The 26,711-nt window shown below is 46.3% G+C and overlaps 1 protein-coding gene and 1 long non-coding RNA gene across 4 annotated transcripts in view; one reads left to right on the forward strand and one right to left on the reverse strand.

Moving 5' to 3' along the window:
• On the forward strand, positions 1-20,054 carry APPBP2 (amyloid beta precursor protein binding protein 2). Of its 2 annotated transcripts, none has more exons than XM_086858982.1 (13): positions 1-93; positions 9,714-9,802; positions 10,483-10,634; positions 11,160-11,283; positions 15,143-15,311; positions 15,970-16,059; positions 16,493-16,560; positions 16,640-16,745; positions 17,038-17,162; positions 17,293-17,378; positions 17,730-17,920; positions 18,314-18,479; positions 18,669-20,054. In XM_086858982.1, exons 3-13 carry the CDS (start codon positions 10,514-10,516, stop codon positions 18,920-18,922), a joined length of 1,500 nt encoding a protein of 499 aa, XP_086715108.1. In that variant the 5' UTR covers positions 1-93; positions 9,714-9,802; positions 10,483-10,513; the 3' UTR covers positions 18,923-20,054. The 2 variants fall into 2 exon arrangements, with proteins under 2 accessions (XP_086715108.1, XP_086715107.1); XM_086858981.1 differs by lacking the exon at positions 1-93 and adding an exon at positions 776-1,010.
• LOC111937848 (uncharacterized) overlaps positions 14,940-26,711 on the reverse strand; it is a 27,752-nt gene continuing 15,980 nt past the window's right edge. The window contains exons 5-6 of one of the 2 annotated variants that reach the window (XR_015278368.1): positions 17,265-17,496; positions 14,940-15,515 (exon numbers count right to left, since the gene is read on the reverse strand). This is a non-coding gene — a long non-coding RNA (uncharacterized LOC111937848). Of the gene's footprint in view, positions 15,516-16,470; positions 17,497-26,711 lie in introns of both variants that reach the window. The other variant, XR_015278369.1, reaches the window with a different exon arrangement.

Here is a 26,711-nt window from a genome sequence, read left to right on the forward strand (position 1 = left end):
AAGATTAAGAAAAAGCCCCTCGGGCTGGTGTGGGCTGTGGTCAATCCCATCTCACTCCCTATGGCTGCCCGCAGGGATGCACAGAATCCATAGGTATGGAAGGAACTTTGCAGCCCATCCAGTCCAAGGCAGGGCCCCCTGGAGCAGGAACGTGTCCAGATGGGTTTGGGGCAGATTCCATTCCCTCCCTGGGCAGCTGTTCCAGGGCTTTACCTCCCTCATGCCAACTTCTTCCTCGTGTTGGGGTGGAACTTCTTGTGTTTTAGTTCATGGCTATTGCTCCTCGTCCTGTCGCTGGGCATCACCGGACAGTCTGGCCCCGTCCTCTGCCACCTTTGAGGGGTTCATTATTAACGAGAGGGGACTCTCGGTCTTCTCCAGACTAACCAGGCCCAGCTGCCGCACTCTCTCATCAGGGAGATGCTCCAGACCCTCCACAAAACCCCACCCCACAGCACTGCCCTACTTCCCCCTAAGTCGGTTCCCTCATGCTTCCCTCATAATGTCCCGTTGCTGCCGCCCGCCCGTGCTCGGGCAGGGCTGCGGGAGCCCGGGAGCCGCGGAGCGTGAGGGGGAGCGGGCAGGGCTGCGGGAGCGCCGTGAGGGGGAGCGGGCAGGGCGGCGGGAGCGCCGTGAGGGGGAGCGGGCAGGGGGCCGAGAGCCGCGGAGCGGGCAGGGCCGCGGGGCGTGAGACGGGCAGGGCGGCGGGAGCGCCGTGAGGCGGAGCGGGCAGGACTGTGGGAGCAGCGGCAGCCCTGGGGCGCGAGGCGGAGCGAGCAGGCGGCGGGAGCTCCGTGAGGCGGAGCGGGCGGGAGGCGGAGGGAGGGAGGGGAGGGGAGGGGAAGGGAAGGCGGCTCCGCACAGCCAAGATGGCGGCGGTGGAGCTGGAGTGGGTGCCTGAGACGCTCTACAACACGGCCATCTCGGCCGTCGTGGACAGCTACGGGCGGGCGCGGCGCCGCGACATCCGCTCGCTGCCCGAGAACATCCAGTTCGACGTGTACTACAAGGTACGGCGGTGGCCGAGCGGGGCCGGGCCCTGCCGGGCCTGCGGAACGTGGAAGGAGAAGCGGCCCCGGGGGGCGGCCCGGGCCCGGCCTGGCCGGGGCCGAGGGGCTGCGGGGTCGCGCCGGTGCGGAGCACGGCCCGAAGGACGGGCCGGGGGCTCAGGGCTTGTGGGGCCGGAGGAGCGGCGGCTCAGGGCTTGGGCCATGCCGGGGCCTTGTGGCTGCCCCCGGGAGCCGCCCCGAGGCCGCGGTGAGGGGCTGGGAGCCCTCGGGAGGTGACGCGGAGACGGGGCCTGGCTTTGAGGGTCGTGGGGGAAAGGTGCCTTTTGCCACTGGGGAGCCGTGCGGCCAGGATGAGACCAAGCTGGCTCTGCTGGAATATGTTTTTTCCTTTTCCCCCTTTTTTTTTGTAATAATGTATTGGATATGGTGATGTCAGTGGTTGAGGGAGCAGTTTGCCGTGGTTTAGTATAAATGATCTGGTAGGAAGCAGATGGAAAGAACTGATAGTTGTTTAATGCTGTGTTTTATTAGCATTAAATTATTCTTTGGTGAAAGGGCTGTTCCCTCGTTCAGCTGCCCCTGGAATATACAGAAAAGGTGCACTGAGATGGTCCATTAATTTCTTATTGTCCACTAAGCAGGCATTTCATTCATGTGCAGGAACAGCTGGAAATGAGCATTCATCAGGAGAGAAACAATGTCTGTAAAAACCCCCAAAAACCTAAGATGAGGAATAACCTTCCTTTCTTCTGCCAGCAAATTTCTAAACATTTAGAAATTTTTAAATGAAGTAATTCTTTAGACTAATTTTTATGAACCGGCAGTGATGACCCATCTTATACATGGAGAGCAGTAGTATTTGCTGGAGACAGGGAAATTGCTTCTCTAGCATTGGAACAGGCATGTACATTTTCTGTGCCCTGATTATTTCATGTCTGCCTTAGGTGCTGAGAAGGATGGAAACCCATTTTTATGACATATGAGCATGCTCACAGATAATGATGTGATTGACACATCAGCTAAAGACTAAAGATATGAAAATCACAATGTGGAAGAATATTTTGGAGGTTACCTTCAGTTGTTAATAAGTATGGCCATTGACAAACTTCCTTGGCATTGCCTGTTCTCATGTAAATTCAGGTTAGAGGATGGTACTCTGTGGCTTTTAAAAGCGTGAAACAAAACTTCATTCTGATGATAGAAATATTCAAGGGTGTGTTATTCCCAGCTGTTTAAAAACTCATCTGTAGGTGAGCTTAATGGATCACTGACTTTTTATGCTTTTATTAGCACTTTTGAGTGGTTGCTCTGAATCAGGTTCACATGGAGTTGTTCCATGCTGAAGAAGATCCAGGAGCACATCTGATTTCTGAGGAGACTCTCTAGCGCATTTCTTCGGCCTGTGTACATGGGTTTATCATCTTGCTGGGCAGATGACAATAAGGGTGATAAGTGCCTATCCCCAAAACAGTGCTTGTGTTGTATGGACAGTGGTTAATTTGTTAACGGCAGTGGTTACATGGAATCACTGACTGTTTTGGGTTGGAAGGGACCTTAAAGAAAATCTCATTCCACCCCTGCCATGGGTAGGGACACCTCCCACTGGACATGCAGGCTGCTCCAAGCCTGTCCAACCTGGCCTTGGACACTTCCAGGGATGGGGCAGCCACAGTTTCTCTGGGAAACCTGTGCCACGGCCTCACCCGCCTTGGATATTTTGTTCCTAATCTCTAGTCTAAATCTGTTCTCTATCAGTTTGAAGCCGTTCCTCCTCACTTTCCCTGTAATTTCTGTGTTTCATAACTGGAGTTTTTGAACTGTGTAAGGTGTACCAATATTCCTCTTACCAGCCCTCATCCACAGGACGTCCTCATTCAGAATAAACCAAACTGGGCCATGCCTGCAGTGGGTGTTCTGCAGCTGTAAGAGTAGGATGGCCTTCCGTGTCCTCGGTGTCATCTTTTCTGTGTAGGACAACCAGCTTGGATGGGGCCTGGAGTGACCTGGTTTAGAGAATGACATCCCTGCCCTTGGCAGGGGTTGGAACTACTTCAAGGTCCCTTCCCTCCCAAACCATCCTGTGATTCTCTGTGCACCTATAGAACACCTGGTAACTGGTTCTTGAGTCTCTGTTTGGATGACAACAGCATCAAAAGTATCATTCAGGGGTAGCTGAATGAGATTAGGCTGGGGACAGCATCCCTCTCATGGTGTTTGGTGCCTGTTTTGCTGTTTTGGTTCTGGGTAGTTATTTTGAATATTAGGTGGATATTAAATCCCAGTTCACGGTGAGCCATATTCCCTATGTCCTGACTATAGAGTTCCTTAAAGCTGAAGTAGAATTTCCAAAGCTATTAACAGTCTTTGGAGTAAGACAGACTAGAAGACCTCTAAATATTTGTTTGACTACATGGTGTTTGTTGCTGCTGTGTTGGAGGGTGTCAATTATTTGTTAGTATCCTGTATTACTTTCATTCTGTGATGATTAAAAGAAATAAGAAATTTTTCAAATCTTACACGTATTACTTGTAAGTAAAAATTTTTATTTAGGTATTAGTCATGGTTTGTGGTACTTGAGAAACTACCACTGATTTTTGCAAAAAATAAAGGTGGTACCAGTCAGATATTATTTTGATCTATGGAGGTTAATTGTCTGTGGCCATACAAGAATGTTTTTATCACATTTATTGGTATGATCACTCAATGTCTGGCAGGCTTGCTCAGGTTTACCAACATGTACAGGTTGGTTCAGAAGCTGAAGGTGAGATACAGCAGCAGCGACAGTCAATGTGCTGTTATTTAAAAAGGAAGAAAAATGCCAGCAGTGTCTTGGTGTTGTTCCCTCAGGGAACCCTCTAATCCAGTGTCTGGCTCTGTTGTCATAACTTATTGTCTTTATTTCCCACTTCTTAACAAATCTGCTTTTTTTACCTCTACATCTTCCAGAATTGTTAACTTCTGGGACATGCCTTACAAACCTGAGTGGGGATTGGGTCTGGGATAGCTGCAGAGGATGTTCTTGTGGCTTTGAAAAGGAGTGGGTTCTGCTGCAAGGTGAAGACAAGGAACAGGCAGGTTCCTCATACTGAGCATATTTATCTTTCTGGAGCATTCTCAAACAGTGACTAAAGCTCAAAACAAGGCACTATCAAATAATCATGATTGTGGTAAAACAACAAACCTGCTCTGCTTCAGCAGGGTATCACTGCATATCTCTTTTTTCAAGCACTGTTTGACTTTTCCTTGCAACCATTAGAAAAATAAGAGGCAGAGCAGGATGCTTGTGAGGATATCATGGAAATTTCCAAGCCTTCATTTGAGCTACAAAATATTTAAATGTCTTATTAATCACAGCTGTATTTTGAGGAGCTCAATAACTAGTATTGTTACAAGTAACACCTGCCTCTGGGGGGGAAAAAATAAAAATGTGCACCCATATCATCCTTTGTTTCCTTTGGGTGTTTGCCAGGTTTGTGTATATCCTGGTTGGGTTTTTTCCTAGTTAAACTAGTTAGGTTCTCTTGCTTGTTTTTTTTGGGGGGGAGGATGAGAGAGAGGGTGTGTAGGTTTTAGAAGCCACAGAAAGAAATATGCTGGATCTCATATAACTGAGATTCAGCATATGAACAAAATGCCAAAATTGTATATTAAAAAGTAGTGACAGCTGGAATAAACGGCAAATAAAAAAAAACAAAACTCAACAAACAAACCCAAAACAGAACAAACCAACCAACCAAAATAAACCCTGAGAAAATGAATTTAGTATATTCTGTAGTTTGTTGGTGTGGGGATTATGTTTTGGGAGGGGATGTTCCTGTAAAGAATCAAGTTGGTTGGCAGAAGTCAGGTTCTGAACGCTCTAGTTAGTGTCTTGTACAGTTTTCAGTTCTTTCCCCTTGAGCCTCTGCTTTATACTGTATTTTGCATAATTATCTCATGACTTTGGCTCTCAAGGTGCTTTGCTGCTTTAGTTCTCTGTCCCAGGTATTCCTTGCAGTTACACTGTGCCGGCCTCATCTTGGACTTGTATTGGTTAACAAGGAGTTTTGTGCCATGTTAATTTTCCTTTTGGAGTGTCTTTTCTGGATTGTGTGTTTCTCTTTTCTTTCAATTGATTTTTCTTGAAAATAATTTGTTCTTGGAACATCTTCTGGTGAGATCATTAACCACAGGAGCAGTTGGAGAGGACATTAACTTGATTTCTGTCACGTTTAGGTATTCTTTGAACCAAAGAAAATGAACAAACAGGAATTTGCTGACTGTTAACAACAAGCAGCAGAACGTTTGTTCTCTGCATTGCAGCAGAGGTTGAGTTTACTGATGGAGAATCATTATAAGCATAATTTCTGTCCATTAGAATAAAACAAGCTTGTCCCAAGGCTTCGGTCTCCAGGAGATTTGATGAGAGTGAGAAGGATGAACTCCCTCTGAAATGAAGTGTGGCTCTGCTGCTGCTTCAGTTCTGAGCTTCCCTGCCCAGGGAAACGCAGCCAAGGTCACCAACACAGAGAGTGAGGGAGCCAGAGCATCCCTGAGCTTTCTGAGGGGCTTCTGCTGTGACCCCCAGGTGAGCTCACTGAGCTCCCCTTGTTGTGCAGTGTTTGGGGGTTAGAAATGAAAGGTTGGGGGGAAGCAGCGATGATTTCACACACATGTAAAACACAACCTCTCTGTCGCCTGGCAGGAGCAGAGTGTGCCCAGAATGCTGCTGTGCTTCAATCAGATCCTTCTAGCACCTCTGCAAATTAAAGCCTCACAGAGAAGGAGAATCATTACCTCATGAGTTTTTGCCAGTTATTATTATTAACACATGCCTTATTTCTGCAATCTAAATTTAGATGTGAACTGAACTGTCTTTCCTTGTTATGTCTGTACTGGTTTGAAACTTCTTGTCTTCTAACTTGTACTAGTTGGACTGCTTTTTTTTTTTTTTTTAGCTCTAACTATGGGTTCTGTTTTCTCACCCTGATATCTTCCAACTTTCCTACCTTTTGAGTATCCTTGTTGAGTCTGAGACACCAGAACTCATCATAATTGAGATAATGAGGTCACATCATGAACAGAGATGTTGAGCTCCTGCTGAACAATAATTCCTATTTCCACTTCATTTCCTCTGAGCTGATTGAGCTCCAAGCAGGCTGGGTTTTCCCAGTTCCTGAGGAGACTCACACGTTTTTGGCTGTGGGGCTCAGACTTTGTATCCCTTGTGCTGGACTCTGGAACACAAACTCTGGTGCCCTGGCCCAGGGAGCAGAACGGGTGGGAACATTTGGGGTATGCAAGCACTGAGCTCTAAAACTTGTCTCTGAATTCATGCTAGTTCAGTAACATTGTTCTTTTTTCTTGGTTATTTATTTGATTGAGGCTGGTACAGATCAACTTGGTAGCTGGCATTGTACTTTCCAAGGAGAGCTGGATTTTTCTTTTTTTTTTTTTTATACCTTGAACAATATCCAGTAGAAAGCAGCACTTGTCCAGAGGGTCTAAGTAATTTTGAAATTGATTTAAAAGCATGGAATGTACCTAAATTTCAAACTGGTTATTTTCAGTGATGAATCATTTGCCAACAGATTGATTCAGTGAACTGTTGACTGAGGAAAACTTTTTCTTTCCTTGTTGATTGGAGAAGGAAGGTAGTGATTTCAGCCCAACTTTTTTTCCAAATTTTGTTGTCTGTGAATACACTGTCCTTCCCCAGTCTGGCCTGATCCTCCATATTACATTATTAAGCATTACAAAATATGCTGGGGAGCTTCTTGGATTTCCTCTGTAATTCTTACTGAAATATCCATGTTTTTCAATCCTTTTCCAAACTGGAGCAACAGGAGCATATTTTTCAAATTGCGTCTTCTTCAGTTCTTCTTCTAGAGGATCCTTGTACAGCTGGCTGGAATCAACCCCCATCTGCTTTAAAAAATGATTTTAAAAAATATTTTTTATTATGTTTAGAGAAAGCTTGGTTGTTTGGGGTTTTTTAGCTTAATCTACCCAGGGAGAGAAAAACAAGAGCTTTAATAGAATTATGATATAATAGTAAAGCTCCAAGTTAATGTCATTAATATGCTTAATTGGGGACACCACACCACAATGTGCAGCTTTTGTAACACACCCACCTGGACATGCAATTCAACATTCAGCCTTAGAGCCTGAGAAGGGTTGTGGTGGCACAGCAGCTGGATTGGGCATGTGTGTAACAATCCACCTGTATATTACATTTATACCTGTCCCCAGTGCCAGAAGTCGTGTGAGCTGATGGAGTTGGGAGTCATCTTGCAGGCTTTGAGTCATTTTTCCATGGTTAAAGAAAAAGAAATCCCTGGTAGGTTCCAAGTAGGTTAAGCTGGTGTCTAAAAGACATTTCTCTCTTCAGAATAGTTCTTTAGAAGTCCGGAGTTCTGTGTTCATGTCAGGGCATGTTTTTCTTGAACCACTGTTTTGTTTTGTTTTCATGTTATGTAGCAAGGCTGTGGTCAGGAATTGTCTCTCTGGAACTTTAACAAGAGAATCATTTCTTCAGTCCTCCCAACTGCTTCTCAATGAGTGTTACTGGATCTCCTGGAATTACTTCACATTTTGACGTATACTCACTATTTCCATGTCAAATTTCGTTTGAAAATATTGCTGTAACAGCCACAACAATTCCAAGAGGCTTCCAGCTGAGTTAATTCCTCAAAATGTTTGCCAGTGTGTCGAGGGAAGGGGTTGCAGGGATAGTAAGAGTCCCAAAGATGTTGTATTTCAAGTTAGAGCAGTGAAAAATTGCATCTTAGACTTTGGGGCCCAAGCCAAACTTGACATGTGCCCAAAATTACTGATGTTCCAAAACCGAGGGTCCTTTGGGAGCTTCCTCCTCCTTCCCACCCCACCAGGCCATTTACTCCTTGGCAGTTTCAGAATCTTGTGTAAGAGGGATTCTCTCCTTACAAGAAGTGTTTATGTAACCTCATAAATATATAATTTTTTAAGTCTTACTACGGTTAATTTTTGATAAAGCAGGAATCTCTGGGATTTTGGGTTAGTACTGCAAGGTGATAGGAGGGAGTGATACTGTACTTGAGAATTGTGAAACGTGATAGTGTTTTTGGTTGCCTTAAATCCTGCTGCAGTGCTTTGGGGATGTGTCTAAGCTTCCTTCAGAAATGATCTCCTCAGTTACTGATGGGATGCCCACCTTCACTTTGGCCATGGAATAGCAGGCAATTTAAACAGCCTTTTTTTTTTTTTTCTGCAGAAAATACGTTTTAGGTTTTATAGAACATTTGCTATGAGACAGCTGTGCTGAAGGAATGAGAACATTTAACCATGACTGTAGCTTTTAAATACAGCAGACTGGCTGTTCCTTCAGTGCCAGAGAGAATCCAGCTCCAGCAGGAGCTCTGATCCCTTTGATGTGCAGGGACACGCTGCTTTATCTGAGCAGTAACTTTGCATGCAAACTTGCTCTGGTTTTTAAAAGGCTTCCTTTTTTTTTTTGCTTTTTATGTTCCCCCAGCAAAATAGATAACGAAAAGGAAATATTCATTTCTGGCAATTGACATTATTAGGTCAAAATATTTTTGAAGTTTCTTTGTAGGTTATGTTGTTAAAATAACAAATTTGCTGTGCTCTAGAGCCAGTGTTCTGTGCTTTTATAAGAAGAGTTGACTAGAACTAAATTTCTGGCTGGAGATGTTCTCATGTGCTGTGTTTGGAATATTAATCCATCAGCTCCCAGTGTTTGTGTAGAAAAAGGTGAAGCAGGCACCAGATGCTTATCACTGGAATCATTTTAAGGCATTATTAAAACTGGGAGGAATATTAATGTTTTCATTTAAGCACTGATGGTGCGTGTGGCAGGTGTGGAGTGGTGCTTCCTCAGGTCACATTCCCACCTGGGCTCATCTGTGGGTCAGGGCCTTTAAGATAATGGGAATTAATAGTTCACAATGGATTTCTGACATTTATTTGCACAGTCCCTTTGTACCTGTATAAATCCATAGCATTTATAGCCTGATGTGGCAGAACTTAACCATGCACTGCATGGACAGCTGTCTGTGGTTTGTTGGGAGTAACTCAGCTGATGAATTTGCTTATCTGTGGGCACAAGTCACTGTGGACATAAAACAAGCCAGTGCTTTTATTAAATGCATGAACAGACTCCAGTTTTCCCATTTACTGGTGAGGAATCACCTGTGGAAGCTCTGGTGTCAGTGAGGACAGGGCTGGTGCCTGTCTGTAGTGCTGGTATTGCTGAGTGACCCCTTGTGGTTTATTTGTAATAAACTCGTGGGTTTATGTATATCTGATACATTTGCATTGCTGCATCCTAGATTTTGTGTTATTTAAGCATGTTTTGAAATCATTTGGTATCAAAACTGTCAGTTGTATTTTTGCTGACTTTGTTTCTTGGTTTTGCCTTGGGTTTGTAGCTTACATGTGGTGGTTTTTTGGTGTTGCAGGAGGGTACAAACACCTGAAAATACATCAATTGATTAAAAAAAAAAACCCCTTGAAATCACCTATGGATCTCTCATAGCTCGGTTTTTAACACTGAAATTGTGCTCCTGAGCTGAAATCTTCTGATACAGGAACGGACTTTTTAGCCTACTGAATTTCAATGCTTCAAAAATCTAGATTTCATCATAAATTGTCTTTGCTAGTAAGCTGAATTTCCCAGAAAAACTCAATCTTGGATTTTAAGATTAATTTACCTGTTTTTTTCAGCTTTACCAACAGGGCCGCTTGTGCCAGCTGGGTAGTGAATTTTGTGAACTAGAAGTTTTTGCAAAGGTGCTACGAGCTTTAGATAAAAGGTGAGTATCCAAATAGATCAATAATTCTCATTTCAACTCATAAGCTCTCCATCTAGGAAGAGATGTTTAAGGAAAAGGCACAAACAAAGAAAACAAACGATGCAAACCCCCCTGATTACTCAACACCAGGGTCCCTGCGAGTGGCAGTCACAGCACCCATTTCCTGCTGATTTAGCAATTCCTGAGGGAAGCTGAGAGGATTGTCCCAGTTTGAAGAGTTTTCCTGTCATTAAATATTCCGGTTTGTGGTGTTACAGTACTTGACTGTTTTAGAGCAGATTCTTTGTAATTCTTTGAGTCTTCAGTCACCGGTCCCGCCCATCGCGTGTGTGATGTTAATGGAGCCATTCCCTGCTCGTTTGTCTGCGAGTGCTGGGGGAGGGAGGGGGGATTTGGGGCCTCCTCCCTGGCGAGTTTGTGCTGGAAACGCTGTCTCCCAGTTTGAATCCTGTGTGGGCAGCTTGTGCTTGGCTTCCAGCAGAGGGTGTCCCTGTAAAGAACGCTGTGTGCCCTTGCTTTGCGTTGGATCACCCAACACCTGGCATCCATCAGCTGCAGCCTCACAGCAGGGCTTGTACTCATCTGCTTTGGGCTTAATTTCTGTCCTTCGAATTCATGAGAGCCAACTGACTGCTTTCAGACCTTCGTGTGTAACCAAGCTCTGCTTCTCTTTGTTGCAGACATCTGCTCCATCACTGTTTCCAGGCTCTGATGGACCATGGAGTCAAGGTTGCTTCTGTCCTGGCCTATTCCTTCAGCAGACGGTGCTCCTACATTGCAGAGTCAGATGCTGCTGTGAAAGAAAAAGCAATCCAGATTGGCTTTGTTTTAGGTAATTGCTGCTCATGGGCTCTTGGCTTTCTTCTCTTGCAAGCTTCAGTTAATCTAACATGAATTTTTTTCCCATTAAAGATAGGCCTTTTAAAGAACCGTGTTATGGAATGGAAGGTTTAGAAAGCTACATGGTCTCTTAAAATAATTATATTGAATTTTATTATCTAAGAATGTGTAGACTTTTTAGTTCAAACAGTTCAGATTTAAAATTGGTTTGCAGATGCAATGAGGAATTTGCATGACTTAAATGTAGTTAAGTTGTTGGGGTTTTTTGACAGAAATCTGTAGGAAAACTCTAATACCGAAAAAACATTGTAAACCAAGGTATTAATTCCTTCTGCTGTAGAATTCTCCTCTTACATTTCATCCTTTCCAGGTCAGGAGGGTTTGACCTTGACAGGATTTCTGTCTGTAGAAGCAGGTCTATGAAAGAAGTGATCATCTTGTAAGACCTGAGCAAACCCTTTTTATCTTGAAAATGTGTTTTGCTCTTCAAATTGCTGTTTGTTGCTGATTTTTGCAGGGGGGTTCCTGTCAGATGCAGGCTGGTACAGTGATGCTGAGAAGGTTTTCCTTTCCTGCCTTCAGCTGTGCACCCTCCACGATGAAATTCTTCACTGGTTCCGTGCTGTGGAGTGTTGTGTGAGGTGAGCTCACCTTGAATTCCCAGGGAACCTTGGAGCCATCCAGCTCCAGATGCTCCTTCAGTGTTCTGCACCAAAACACTTTCCTGGCTAGAGCTGAAGATCAGGAAGTGCTTGTTTTACACTAATCCCTGGATTTTCAGCTTCTAAGTTGGCAGCACAGTACAATGGATTAAAAAACCCAATGTTTTGCTGTCCTGTGTAATCTCTCATGGGTAACACTGCTGGATAATAAGAGTGGTCCAGCAGTTCTTGTTTTCCTAAGGATTTTTGCACATGAAGGAATGTTCTGTGTTGGACTTTGCTGAAATTCTATTTACTACAAAGAGAATTTGCCAAATCCAAACAATATAGATACAGTTGAGCAGAAACAAAGGCAAAACTTACCTTTCCTGATTCCATACCCAGTGAGTTCTCTTGCTCCATGCTGAGTGCTTAGCTCTGGGCCTCGATAAAGATCTGGATATCCAGTTTTTGTGGGCACCTCCAGCCACAGCTGAAAACATTTAGAAAAGGTTGTTTGGGGTTTTTTTTTTGCTGTTAGAGTTTTGAAGCTGCCTTGTTCCTCAGGGCCTGTGGAGGTTCACATTTCACTGACAGAGGCCTCTGTTGCTTTTCCCCCTGTGTGTCAAAGTGTGATGAACTGCAAGCAGGAGCTGGCTGGGTTTTGTTGCTCTCACCATGAGCAACCTGGTTTTGCACACTCCAGATGTGCCCATGGGTACCTGGAGGCTGCTGGACAGAGTTTAAGTAGGGTTTTTGGGTTTTTTAGCTGCTGTAACAAAGAACAAAGCATGTGCTGTATTTATCTGAATCTAGAGCAAAACTTGTGTGGAAAGCTGCTCCAAAAAAAGCCCAGCATCTTGTTTATGGTTGGGCAGACACAAAGAGTAAAGAGGCTTTGCCAAGAGCTGCTGCTGTCCTGTGCCAGCCCCAGGGCCATGGCAACGCTGCTCTGCCTGGTTCTGCTGGCTGGCATTCCAGAAATGATGCCAGGAGCCTGGGCACACGTATCCAGCTTCCTAGAATTGGGGAGTGATGGATATAGAGCCACAGTTACTGCTTGGTCCTTTGCCTTCTAATTAATCTAAAAAAAGTTTTCTTGTTGTATCAGGCTCTTTGGCAAGCTGGATAAGTTGCTTAAAAATAACTCTGTCACCTTCTCCAAATAGAAATGAAAAGAAGGGAAAGAAAGGGAGGGAAAAAAGGAAACTGTCTCTGCTGGACAGTAGTGTGGAAAGGAGATTTTCATTCTGTGCTAGAAGAAAGCATCCTGTGTTAGAATGAGCCCTTGTGACCTGGGGTGTTGGCTCTGTTTGGTAGAGACATCCATTGTTCCCTAGGGAACTCTGCTGGCCTGCTGGGACATCCCCCCTCTGGGCAGCAGGGGGAGTGGGAAATGTTCTGACATCTCCCAGACTTTCAGCATCTTGGAAGTATGACACTTTTTTAAAGTGCCAGCTCTTGCTCTAAAGCTAACAAGTCAAATCTCTGGGAGTAGAATTATTACATTACATTTTTAATAGAACACAGTTTAAAAATGCATGAAGTTTTGTGTTGCCTAAGCATGGCTTAGTGTTTCCTTGTCTGGGCATTAGTAAATTTTGTAGAGAAGCTGGGAAGGTGTGAGGTTTTTCTGAGCTTGTACCCTGCTTTCCTGAGAGTGTGGTGCTCCCTTTGGTTTGCCTTCTCTCATTATTCTGTGTCAAGCAGTAAGATACAAATGCATAACACAAATACATGGCTCTCCCACTTCATTGTTGCACATTTGGCTGATTCTTGGGTTGTTTTCTTCCGGTGGTTTTAGACTTCCTAAGCTGCTGTGTTGGCTCTGAGAGACTGAGTTTGTTGGGGGAGGTTAGTCCCCAAAAGCTGTTATTGCAGACATCAAAGGAGGTTCAGAGCCATTAGCATAAGTGTCCTGAGGCCTTTTCTCTTCCTCTTGGCTTTATCTCCTAAGATTCCTTTGGATTAATAAAGGATTTTTTGTTACTCAGAACTGGATCACATAAACTCTGCTTATCCTAGAGGATTGGCTTAGGCTTAGCTTGGTTTTGGGAGAGATTTCTTTGTTTCTAGACACTATCACTGAAGCATCCAGACACTGGATATGATCTTTCCCAGGAGCTTATCTAAATTGCAGTGCTATCCCCACTGGCTTATTCCATTACATGGGATTTGGGCTCCTTGGTTTTGATGTTGCAGAGCAGCTCCCAACTGAATGGTGTTGGCAAAATGATTTTTTTTCTCTTTAGGAAAACTGTTTTCTTAATTCTTCTCTCGTTTCTTTATAATTCCTGCCTCTTGTTGCTGGAATGTTCGTGTGACCAAGCACACAATGCACTTTTACATCATGTTTGGTTCTGAGGCTTTATTTAAGGAAAAATGTGGGTGTTGCTTTTTGCTGTCTGTTGTTGAGCCACCGTGCTGTTTCCCACTGGAGAGCTGGAGTTTGTGTGGATTTTGCAGAGTTTTGAAGGGCTTTGCTTTTGATGTTCTCTTTGTGCAGCAAATACACATCTGTCATGTGCTCGGCCTTCATGCCCTGCTTAGGAAAATGGGGACTTTATTTCCTTTCTTTAGTGTTTGAGTGCTCTTTCCCTTCATTACTGTTTGAGTTTGGTGATGCATTTGGGTGGGAAACAGAGGGACAGTGTTGGACAGGCTGAGTTTTTAGGTTGAACTGAGCTGGTGGAATTATTACTGGTATTACTGGGGGAATGGCTGCAGTAGCCCAAGTCTTCACTTGGAGCAAGTGGAAACAGGTTTAGAAAAGAAACTGAGCAGAAAACTTCACTGTTTATTCCTTCCCCTTTAAAAAATGATTGGAAGTTTTATCCTAATGTATATCAGGACTAAAATGCTGTTCCTGTACATTAACCCACGTAGTCAGAGTTTGAGCCTCTTTGCAATGCAGCACAATTTGCTTCCCTTCCCTCTGTGCAGTTCTCTCCCTGTGCTGTGCTGCCCTGATTTCCCCAGCCTTGCCTGGTGTTTTGAGTCTGTTACTCACTGTCTAATGACACATTTCCATAGGGACAGTGGAGGTTAATTCACCAAAATTCCCTGTCTGCTCACTGGCAGGTGTTTGCCATGAGCTGCTGCCCTGGCTGGGAATCCAGCTCTGCCCTTGGGGCTTGGAATATCAACACACCCATTCCAAATGCACCTCATTAAAGCCACTGAGCATCAGCCTGTGCTCATGCACAGATTCTTTTCTTTATAATAAGTGCCACAAGCTGGAACTTTTACTTCTCTGGAGAAAAAGGAGTAGCTTTCACCAGTGCTGGGTGTTACTGGCTCTATTTGGGTGTCGATCCTTCAGGATAGGAGAGGGAAGAGCAGGAGGTGTTTGAGTTGTTGTGGTCAATAAAATGGTCTCTCCTGGGGGAGCTGGATCTCATGTGGAATGGATGGCACTAAATGTTATGTGAAGACCTCCCCCAAGCCCCAAAGCACAAAAATTCCCACTTGGAGCTACTCAGGGTTTAGGAGAAAAGCCTAGGGATGTGGGAAAATGAGCTGTGTTGGACTTACCATGGCTGTTGGAGGTGGAAGGGATTTCAGACTTTGTAGGGCAGGGCTTTGGGGAATGGAATCACATCAATATTGGGAAGAATGGGTTTTACGGAAAAAGCCACACAAAGACACACACCAGAGTGGTTCAGTGCAAAACTGTATCAATAGGTAAAATCCTGTGCCATCTCCAGCAGGAGAAATTCCTGCCCTGTGCCCAGCTGTGGTGTGTGACTGACCCCAGGGCTGGGCTGGCAGGGCTCCAGTGTTTCCCAAGGGCTCCCTGGTGTTGCTGCATGCAGAGGTTCCTGCAGCTCCCTCAGCAGCTCTCTCTGCATCCCCCAAGGTTGCTGCACGTCCGGAACGGGAACTGCAAGTACCACCTGGGAGAGGAGACGTTCAAGCTGGCACAGTCCTACATGGACAAGCTGGCCAAGCACGGGCAGCAGGCCAACAAGGCAGCGCTGTACGGCGAGCTCTGCGCCCTGCTCTTCGCCAAGAGCCACTATGACGAGGTGAGGCCATGGGGGCTCTCTGGCACTGGCACCTCCTGGATGCCTCATTAGTCCTGGTTCTGATCTCCTTGGGACCTGTGTGCCACTGCCAGAGCCATAATTCCTGTATCCACTGTTGTTTCTGTCTGTCCTTCGCCGTTAGTCAATGAGCTCTTCACAGCACTTGGACCAACGTGTGTTACCTTGCCTGTATGTGTTGGTCACCTGTAAATGAAATATTATAGAAGCTTGTTTTCATAATTGAAAATGAATAGCAGAACACAGTCTTTGCACCTGGTTTGTAAAACGGTCTGAAGTGGAACTACCCCATAAACTGGCTTTCCTTTAACCCCTAAGTTCACTGACAGGGTGTTGTCCTGCACAATGGGAATTGTGAAGATTGCTTAAAGATTATAGAATACCCTGTTCTGTCTGTAGAAGTCATTGTAATATTATAAACCTTAGATTAATATAAAATACATACATACTATTAACCTTAAAAGTGCTTAAGTTTCTTTTAAGACATAACTGGGCAATTCATTATACGTAAGCAATCAAACTGTATATTTTAAATTTTGGAATGTAAATGACCAGCTTTTCAGCTGCAGGTAGTATTTTTTCTAAGTGACAATGTTGTGAAGTTCCAGCTTCATTGTGTTGGTGCCCCTCTGTCCCACAGGCCTATAAGTGGTGCATAGAAGCCATGAAGGAGATCACAGTTGGGCTGCCTGTAAAAGTAGTGGTGGATGTGCTACGACAAGCGTCAAAGGTGAATCTAAACTCTCTGCTGCTTTGACTAAATTGCTGTCAAGAATGGCTGAGGAGAGGTTGTTACCTCCAGAATTCTCCTCAGGGTTGTTGTTTGTGTTTGTCTCAGAGTGGGTTGGGGGGGTTGTTTCTGTTTGTGTCTTTCTGAAGCTGAGTTAGAGCTGCACGAGTGACCATTGTGACAGTGTTAACCTGTCACCTTGCCTGGAAGGGCTCTGATCCCTCTTTGATCTGGACTAGGTACAGCACAATCCCTTCAGTCAGGGATCCCTTTCATTAATAAAATAAGAAGTTTATTAATGCTGTGCTCCTTTTCTTAAATAACCAAAAAGTCCTTTAATAGCCACAAGAATATTTTGAAATATAAAACAGCAGTGAGTGTGGCAGTGTCTGGAGGGGCAGAGCTGCTCACCTGTTTCCCTTCCCCTGCCCAGGCCTGTGTGGTGAAACGAGAGTTCAAGAAGGCTGAGCAGCTCATAAAGCATGCTGTGTACCTTGCCAGGTAAGGGCCATTCCAGAAAAAACCCTTCTAAAGTTGTACTCAGCTTGCCTCAGTTTGTAATGGGAGTGTGTTTGTGCAGGGAGCATTTTGGAGCCAAGCACCCCAAATACTCTGACACGCTACTAGACTATGGATTTTACTTGCTCAACGTAGACAATATCTGCCAATCCGTTGCCATCTATCAGGTAGGCAGCAGGACTTGTTTCTCTTTGTTTTTCATCTCTCAGATGTTGCAGTTAATTCATGGAGATAAAGAATAGTTGATTTGATTACTGCAATTGTGTTGTTTAAAGAAAACCCTGAACACCGCCAGCTATGGGGTTTTGCTTTCTTTGTCTTCCTCTGACTCGTGTCTTTTATGTAATCAATGTCTCAAATATGTAGAGAATTTCAGAGCCAGTAGATTGATCATAGAGATGAATTTGGGGTTTTTTTTCTGTGTTAACTGATGAAATTGTATTTTTGGGACCCTTGCAGACAGCGCTTGATATCCGGCAGTCGGTATTTGGAGGTAAAAACATCCACGTAGCTACAGCTCACGAAGACTTGGCTTATTCCTCATATGTTCACCAGTACAGTTCTGGGAAATTTGACAATGCATTGTGAGTACCACACACAGCAGCACAGTTAGTGCTGTAAATGAAGAAAAATACATTAATATTTCTAATTTTTTGTCAGTCAACTGCTGATGTACATAAACATACCCTGGATTTTTTATTTCACCTCTCTCAGATTCCATGCTGAACGTGCTATTGGCATTATCACTCATATTCTCCCAGAAGACCATCTCCTCTTGGCCTCTTCAAAGAGAGTTAAAGGTAGTTCCCTTCATGGTTTGCATCACTGGGATGTGCTTGTCCTGGTCCCTCCCAGGCAGTGTAGCTCAAGTTGTCTTTTTCAACGGAGCTGTTGGTAGTCCTTGGTGTTCACAAAAAACTACAATACAAAAAAATACAAAAACACACAGCTGTTAAGACTTAGTCAGATGAGTTGGAGTGGGGAGATGAAATGACAGAATATAAAAATGTGTTGGGAGTTTGACACAGCAGAGTGGCAGCAGCTGTGACAGGCACAAGGCTGGGTGAGCGGTGTCCCCAGGACCTGTGGGGTCGCTGGCCCTGAGCTGGGGGTGGGCACAGTTCTGTAACTGTTGTGTCTCCTGCCCCCAGCGCTTATCCTGGAGGAGATTGCCATAGACTGTCACAACAAGGAGACAGAGCAGAGGCTGCTCCAGGAGGCTCATGACCTGCACCTCTCCTCGCTCCAGTTGGCTAAAAAAGCCTTTGGGGAGTTCAACGTGCAAACAGCCAAACACTACGGCAACCTGGGCAGACTGTATCAGTCCATGAGGAAGTTCAAGGTAAGATTTAATCCTGACCTAAAATCTGCAAGACAGCTGGAATCTGTCACTACAAATGAGGGGTTTCAATGTCCACAACCCCTAAGTTCAGTTGGTAGTTCCATGCTTGGAAAACCTGTGCTTTACCATTCACCCCAAAATCTTTGTACAAAAATAATCCATGGAGCTGGATGATACCCTCCCAGGGTGACAGAGCTTGGTGCTGCAATCTGCCCATCCACTTAACTAAAGAATTTGGAGAACTTGGTTTATGTTTGGCTTTGTTACTTTTTGCCTGTTACAAAATGCTATTGTTTAAGCTGCTACATAGCTAAGTTTCTTTAAACTAACTTTCCCCTTTTTGTGGGGTGGTGAGTGGTGTCTGACTGACCTGTGTGAATCTGGCCCTGGCAGGAAGCAGAGGAAATGCACATCAAGGCCATCCAGATCAAGGAGCAGCTCCTAGGGCAGGAGGATTATGAAGTTGCCCTCTCTGTGGGCCATCTCGCCTCCCTCTACAACTATGACATGAACCAGTATGAAAATGCTGAAAAGCTTTATCTGAGATCCATAGCAATTGGTAAGTGACTACAGGAAACTTAAGCTCAACATTTTTAGAAAATAACTTGGCTGTTAGTATCTAGACAACGCTCTGTGGCTAGAACATAAGTGGAGAATATAGGCAAACTTTGTTGGTAAAAATAACCTGAGAACTCGGATGCAGCCCGTGCATATTTTACCTCTCGATTTTTCTCTTGGGTTTCTCTAGGAAAGAAGCTTTTTGGTGAAGGATACAGTGGACTTGAATACGATTACAGAGGTCTCATTAAACTGTACAATTCCATTGGCAATTATGAGAAGGTGTTTGAGTACCACAACATTTTGGCCAATTGGAACCGGTTGCGGGACCGGCAGTTCTCGGTCACGGATGCGCTGGAGGACGTCAGCACCAGCCCCCAGTCCACAGAAGAAGTGGTCCAGTCTTTTCTGATGTCTCAGAACCTCGATGGACAGAGCAGCTAAGAACTTGGTCAATTAACCAGTTAAGGTTTTTTCCCCCAGGTTACAGGGGGAAAAGTCATACTGTGAAATCTAAACCATGTAGTTCTCTGGGGGCTGGAATTTGCATTGAAACACTGGTCCAGTCTACTGAAGAGTGCCCATACGGATGAATGTGTGTTAAATTCCTCTCAGCATGTGTATGGCATGTTTAGTTCGGCTCACATTTTTAACTTGGTATTCCCAAAAAAAAACAAACCCCTTCTTTCTCTCTTCTTTCAAAAGAAGCTACTTTGCAGAAAGCCTGCAAGAAAACATTAAATAAAACTGTTTGAGTTCAAAAGAGTTGCATTCTTATTACGGATGGAAGGTTTCATCAAGAGCTTTCTGCTGATTCACAAAGAGAACAAAAGCTGTACTCTGAGGAGCTGTAGGAGAAAGGTCTTGCTGCTGTATCACTGTAGCAAAGCTCATGGTAAATGGCCAGCAAAGGGAGGATGTGCTGGCCTTGGCTGCTGCCTTACCAAGAGAAGTGGCAAAGACCCACTCTGGAGAGCACCATCCTCTCGCTGAGTGCCACCTGTGCTGTTGTGGATGCCCTGAACTGGACCAGTACAGATCCCATAGACCAGCAACCACAGTGTCCTCGGTGCCACCACCAGTGCTCCCCCCGAGCAGGACCAGGACACCACGGTGGACCAGCCTGCTAGAAACCGGTTTTGGACCAGTGGCTTTAATTTAATATTTCTGCCCCTGCATTCACTTTGACAGTAGAACTCTCTCATTTAGGTGTCTGATCAGTGCAAATGATATCCGTGTGATAGATCCAGAGCTAGGAAGTGAATTGATGGTTTGTCTGTACCCAGTGAGCTTCTGCAGAGATTCCTGGCAGTGCCACAGCTCCACATGCTCCACTCTGCTGCAGCCACTCCTCCTTTCCTCTCCCATGGGCTCTTCCTCTGCTGATGGTGGCCATACCTTGTTTATACCAGTGAAGAGTTTTGTATTCCAATCCAGTTCCATTTTCTGTTTCTGGAGAACGCATCTTACTGTACAGTTCACAGGGGTCAGTGGAAAATGCCAAAAAGCACAACAGGTCTTTTTTTTTTTTTTTGTGATGCTTCATTTCTACATTAAACAAGAGTACAACCAGAAACCGATTCCTTACGTTAATTTACAAAGCAGAGCTCAGCTGTACAGACCCTCTGAGAATGCCTCTCTCACTAGTTTGTCTTAATTCTTCTTCTGTTGGGGGCTGCGTGGTTGTGTGGGTTTGGGTTCGGGTGTTGTTTTGGGCTTTATTTCCTAATGTTGGACAATATTTGAAAGTCTGTGTAACACAAACTAGAACTGAGTCGCTGCTGTTACCTCAGCTCTGCCAGTGGCACCAGCAGTGCCCTGGATCTGGGATTCTGTGGATTCTGTCAGGTTGGGGGGTTCTCTCCCCTTCTTTTCAGGGTTTGTACCTTGGCCAGTCACGGCTGCTGGGACTGGGTGTGTTCTGTTTGGGGTCTGCTTTCTCCTTGGTTTGTGGGGTTTGTGGCAGGGAAAGGTGCTGGATGATCTTCAGGGAAGAAATAGAGGTTTTGGACATGACTTGGAGCTTAATGGCTCTTCTAAGAAGTGAAATTTTACAGGCCAATAGTTCATATTCTGGTGCCTTCAAGTGTTTTTTTGCAGGGGGAGAAAGGCTGAGTAATATCAACTTTAAAATGCAATGACATAATTAGTGAATGCAGATTAATGATTGCATACTTAGAATATCTTCACTGAGGTGAAAAGCAGTGTTTGCATAAAACCCCCTGTGGTATTAGGACTTAACTGCAGTGTGTCTGCAACAGCTGCTCAGTGAAAATCCAACTTGGTTATGTGTGGATTTAAAATGTGATTTATTTATAGCAGTTTTTGTTTATGATTGTGTAGGAGCTACACACAAATTCAGCTACACAAAGCAAAACTTTATTCTCCCTGAATGCCCATGGCACTGACAAGTTAGAGAGTTCTTACGAGTTCTTAAGTCCTATTAAAAGTTATTTAAAGTCCAAGTATGGAACAGTGTCAGAACTTGGGCAGGAAGGTGTTTTAAAGCTGTCCTAAAGAACCTGAGTGATTCTGTACTGCAGAAGTGTTAAAGCTCCCAGCTGGGTATGTGGGTTTACACTGACACGGGCTGGAGATCATTCCTCCACTCCATGCTCCCAGTCTTGGGCCTCCAGCTTTTGGCTAAGGAATGCCAAAGGTGTCGAGGTTGTGTTTGGGATGGGGAGCGTTATTTGACTGACAGCAGGCAGTGGCCTGCATGACCCACTGCTCTTGTTCCAGCCCTGGTTGTGTCCCTGGTTGTGGTTTGCCTTCAGGTCAGGGCAGCCTGGGGAGAGCCACACGTCCGTGACCAAGCTCACCCCTGCAGTTTGTCAGTGGCTTCAGCCTCAGCTCTGCTGCCTCTTCCTCTTTGTCCTTTCCCAGAGCGGCTCCAGCGGTGCCTGCTCCATGCATCAGCTGGGCTGGGAGGAAGGAGGGTCCTAAAGCTCCCCGGGCATCCCTTGGATAGAGGACTTGGCCAAGGGATGTTGTGGTGACCTTGAGGGCTCCAGCGTGTTCCTCCTGTGCCTGCAGGAGTCCCGGCTGGGGCTGAGCTGCTCCTGCAGCGTCCCTGCAGCTCCACGTGCCGGGGCAGGTCCCTTGTGGAGCAGGGCGGCTGTGGCTGATCGCTGACACTGCTGGAGCACGGGGGGTTGGCAGGATGATGCTGCAGCTGCCAGGGCCAGCTCTGCTGCCTCCCGGGACAGACAGACAGCTCTGCTGCTGCAGGGACAGACAGCTCTGCTGCTGCAGGGACAGACAGACAGCTCTGCTGCTGCAGGGACAGACAGCCAGCTCTGCTGCCTCCCGGGACAGACAGACAGCTCTGCTGCTGCAGGGACTGACAGACAGCTCTGCTGCTGCAGGGACAGACAGCTCTGCTGCTGCAGGGACTGACAGACAGCTCTGCTGCTGCAGGGACAGACAGACAGCTCTGCTGCCTCCCGGGACAGACAGCCAGCTCTGCTGCCCCTGCTCAGGACCTCCACGTATGGCTGGGACAGCACAGAGCTAACCCCACGGGGGTTTGGTTCCAAGTGTCCCAGATGGAGCTGTTGGGAGGTTCTGTGTTGGCACCTGGAGCCTGTCTGGGATGCTGCTGCTGCTGCTGCTGTTGCTGTTGCTGCTGCTGCTGCTCCTCTCTCTGCTCTTACAGTTTGATGCTGTTGAGGAGTGGGAGGGGCTGCTGGGATGGTGCCAGAGGCAGGTAAAGGACTCGTTGGGGTGGATCTTGCAGCATGACTCCAGTCCTGCCCTGGTCTGCCCTGGGCAGAGCTGAAAGCAGGGCCTGCAGTCCCCTCTGCTCTCCTGGGGGTTTTCCAGCTCCCCGTGGCTCCTCTCTCCCCTCCTGCCATAGCCAGGGCAGGTTTTCCCTGCACAGCTGGGTCAGCACTGGGGTGGGGGCCTGGCACGATGCAGCATCAATCCAGGAATGAGTGATTGGCATTTCTAGACGCACAACACGCCCATGGCAGGGGCTGTTTGGTGCTGGCACTGGAAGGGCAGACCTGGGAGTGGAAATCCTGTGAAATGCATCTTTTCCTTGAAGGTGAGTAAAGATGAGTCACTGGGTAGAAGTGGTGTCTCCTTACGGTGAATTATTTTCACTATTGATGAAGTTAAACCCTCAATATTTTATGTTCAGTGTGAGGCTGTTTGGGTCAGTGAGGGGGGAGTTTGCTCAAGGTGCCATTGCTGCTTCTCGTGGTACAAAATGCACATGGAAGTTTGTTCCCTTTTTCAGTCCTAAGTGTGGGAGAGCACAGGAAGGAAAAGTCACCGTGCCTCAAACAGGGGCAGCTGTTGGCAGAGCCTCCCTCGGGTGATGTGGATGGGCTGGGCAGGGCTGGGCAGTGCAGGGCAGGCACTGCTGGCACCAACCTTCCAGCAGCTCCTTCCTTCTGCTGCCTGTGCAGAGCCTGATTTTACCTGGAAGTCCTCATTCCCTTATAGCAAATTTCCTGGCCAGTGTCAGTTCAAAGCTGCCTCTGGCTGTGGGGTGTGTTTGACACTCCTGGCCTGGGGCCCTTGTGCCACTGGGCCCTGGGAAGGCTTTGGGGAGAAGTGGAGAAAATTTCCTTTATCTAGAAATAAACTCCAGTACCTACAAAGAATTGGCAGCACTGGGAATTCTTTTGTCCCTAAATCTCAGGAACGTTTTGGGCAGTGACACAGGTGTCCCTGGGTGGTGTAAAGTGTGTGCTCTAGGGTCTCGTATTCCACTACTCCTTGCAATCCTCGGTATCTATAGCATGAGTGGCCTTAGTGAGTTTGTTGAAGTGCACATTTTTTTTTTTTTTTCTTCTCAGAAGTAAATTTAAAGATGAAAAAGATATATACTATATAAATATATAGAGATATTTAGAAACTTGGTTTGTGGTGCACAAGTTCAGTGTTGGATCGCTAAATACTCGTCGCAGGTACCATATGTGTAACTTTTCTTTTCTGTGTATTCCTTTCTGGGAAGCAATGTTGCCATGGTAACTACAACTTTACAATTTCTTTACTACTTAATGATGTGAATGAATTCTACATTTTATTGAATATTACCAGGTTCAGTACTATTTTTATACTTTATTGAACTACAGGGGATTTTAATTTAATAGCATTTAAAAAAAAAAAATGTTGCTTGAACTGTATAACTGTATAAATTGAACTACTTACACAAACCCACCTCTAAACCAGAATCTCCACCTGTAGTGCCACATTCATTTATATAAAAGTATCTTGCTCATTACTAGACCTCGCAGCCCCCTCTCCCTGTCGTGTCAGGACGAAGGTTTCGTACCCCACTTCTCCCCACCATCCTTTGTGCCCACGGAGCCATCCTATGTTTGTAACCAGCATTGTGATATTCTGTAACTGTATTGCTCAAATGAAATATTGACCTAATAAATAGAGTGTTCCCGCAGCCTGGAGTATCTGAATTGCTTACAGCTCCCCACAGAGGCTGTGCCAGGGCAAGGTGAAATCCCTGCCTTTGGGGGTCAGTCCTCGTGGATGGGGCTTGTGATGGAATTTGGACAATGGGAGGGGAGAGCCCATGGTCTTTCCAAGATGTGGATCCTTCCTTCCTTCTTGGTCTTTTTTTTCCCCCTAAAGTAGCCATGGGAACGCAGATTCTCTCCTGCAAGTGTGTGCTAGCAGCACCAAAGCATCTCGTGTGTGTGCCTGAGCACAGAGTAGGTTAAAATGCAGCATTTCTGGGGGGGTTTATTTTTAAACCATCAGGTTTGTGTCATTTGAGTGACCTGCAGCTCCCCAGCTGTGCGTGGTGCTCAGGCAGGGGCCTCGCCTCATCTCACAGGGCTGAGAATCCCATTTTGAAAGGCAGAATGCCCTGAACAGTCCCCTGGCTCTGAGAGCCCAGGTCAGGCCAGGGACCAGGACCACGAGGGTGACCCCAGAGCCCCTGGGGCTGTGGCAGTGCCAGCTCTGCTCCCACAGCCTGAACTCTATGAATGGAAATGGATATCCCTGGGTGCAGCTTTCTCAATTCTTCCCCTTTTCCTCAGGGAAATGACAAGTGGGAGTGCTGGATCCACGCTGCCAAGAACAAGCCAACAGCTGGAGACTCCAAAATAAATCTGTTTGCTGATGTGACAGAAGAATTAACAGCAGCAACCCTGAAACTTCTGTCTGAAAGGAAAACTGACATATGAGACTGTTCTGCTGATTTTTGAGGAGAGCAAGTCCTGCTGCCTCTGCCATCTTCTAAAATCCAGCAGCAGGAAAGGCAATCCCTGTCACATTGCATCCTGTAGTTTATTCCAAAGATTTTCTGATCCTATTTGGAGCAGGAACCCTGAAAGGTGAAATCTTTCCTCTGCCCACGTCACCTGGTCAGGAAACTGAGGTTATTTCTGGCAGAGCTCAGTGTTCCTTGAGAGCTTTCCTGTCACTTCTAAGTCATCTCAAATCCTACTGGAAAAATTGTGGGACAATCCAAGTCCTGAGCAGCCTTTAATCTTGCTCAGGTCCCTGTTAAACCAGTGTGACACTTTGAGGGCAGACAGAGTTTTCCTACAGCAGCCACAGGCACTGCTCATTGGGTTTACCTTTAGCTGGAGGAATTTTTCTGTTATCCAGAGAAAATTCCTCATGATCCAGATCTGTACCACACAAGTGTCTGCCCTGCTGCCCTGGGAGGGTGAGACACAACATCCTCCCACTGCCTCTCAAGGTCAGGGCTGTGTCCAGGGTCAGCCCAGCCCAAGTTTGGGGATGGAAATTTAAAAAGGAAATCTGTTGTCCTGATTCTAAGAATGGTCCCCCAAAGGGGTCTAGGAGGGGTTTTCATGCTTGGGTTCAGAGCTGAAGGCAGTAACTGAGCTCCCACCCAGCTGTCCCATTCCAGCACGTGGGAGTGAAGGATTTGGGGGTTTTTACTGGTCAGACTGAAGGATTTCTGGGCCAAAATTATTGATATTTCTGATGTTTCCTTAAAGCCTGGATTGAACCATACATCAAATGTGGCCAACCCCAAATCCCAGCCAGAGTCATTCAGAATCCCAGAACCATTCAGGTTGGAAAAAACCTTTGGGATCATCAAGCCCAGTGGTGATCCAGCCCTGCCAAGTCCCTGGGAGAGGAGTTTCTGCCCCAGCAAGGAAAGGAGCAAGCTGCTGCTTCCTCCAAAAGCTGCTCTTCCCATGACTGGGGTTTATACAAGAGGAATGGTGTACTGAAGGTGGGTCTGGTACTTCCAGAGCCTTAATCCAGTCCTGGTGTTGATGCACAACTCTTAGGGATCTCCAGGATCATCATAAATAAGATCCCATAGCTTAAAATAAGAGAATTTTTCTTTGGCTGGGCTGGAGCTCGTTGCTATGACGCTGCAAGTATTGCAGGACTTGGTGGTTTTGGGGAACCATGGAGACAGGCTGGATTCCCTGCTTTTGTTCAGGTGAGGATGCTGTACTGATGAATTTCCATTGACCCTTGCTGTTGTCTTGGAACCTTAAAAACCTCTTAAAGGAACTGGAAGGCAGAACTGGTCCTGGTGAGCCCCGTCTGTCCCCTGGGGGTTTGACTGGGCAGCTTCTGTTCGTGTCTGCATGCCACAGAAACCTCGGCACCAGGAGAACAGGGAGCAGCAGGGGCTGCAGGCTGCTCTGCTGGCAGCCCCAGGCTCTGGGCAGGGAGCAATCCCAGCCCCTCGGGATGCTCCTCGCGTTTCAATTGCGCTGATTCGGGCCGTTTCACTCGGCGTGTCTCTGGTGCCTTTCCCTCCGCAGGAATTGGCTGGCTGGTGTTTCCCCAGCCCTGCGGGGAGCAGCCAGGCGGGGGAGGATCGCGAAGCCGGCAGGGCACGGAGGGACTCCTACTCAGCCTCCCGGATCACGTTGTCTGGCAGCTCTTGCGTTTTGACTTTTAGTTTACCAATTTAGATGTGAAGCGCTCCCTCCGAGCTGTTACAGACCAGATTGGACATTTTAAAGGTAAAGGGAGAGACACTGGGGAGAAAAGAGATGAGAAACGAGCTGGTTCTGAGTGCCTGAGTACTCCCACAGAACACCTGGCTGTGTTTTAGCAGCTTGAAAATAGGTTTAGGACAAATCCTCCTTGCGGGCAGCCTGTGGCACCTGTTTGTGGCAGAGCCGGTGCTGTCAGCAGCTGCCTCTCCCGTCCCTGTGTCATTCCACCTGCGGGGTGTGCAGGGACCGGGAGGCACGAACACCCCTGCTACAGGTCGGGCTGCATTTTTGGAGGAAGACAAACGTATGGCTGG

The sequence above is a fragment of the Cyanistes caeruleus genome, chromosome 21 (assembly GCF_971803275.1).
Source record: "Cyanistes caeruleus chromosome 21, bCyaCae1.hap1.1, whole genome shotgun sequence".
NCBI lineage: Eukaryota > Metazoa > Chordata > Aves > Passeriformes > Paridae > Cyanistes > Cyanistes caeruleus.

What these genes read in the sequence shown, in the direction of transcription:
- APPBP2 (XM_086858981.1), top strand. Translation starts at nt 870, where the DNA reads ATGGCGGCGGTGGAGCTGGAGTGGGTGCCTGAGACGCTCTACAACACG. An exon ending in CCAGATTGGCTTTGTTTTAG is followed by an intron (nt 10,635 to 11,159) that starts GTAATTGCTGCT and finishes TGATTTTTGCAG; the next exon opens with GGGGGTTCCTGTCAGATGCA. An exon ending in CTCTTCAAAGAGAGTTAAAG is followed by an intron (nt 17,379 to 17,729) that starts GTAGTTCCCTTC and finishes TCCTGCCCCCAG; the next exon opens with CGCTTATCCTGGAGGAGATT.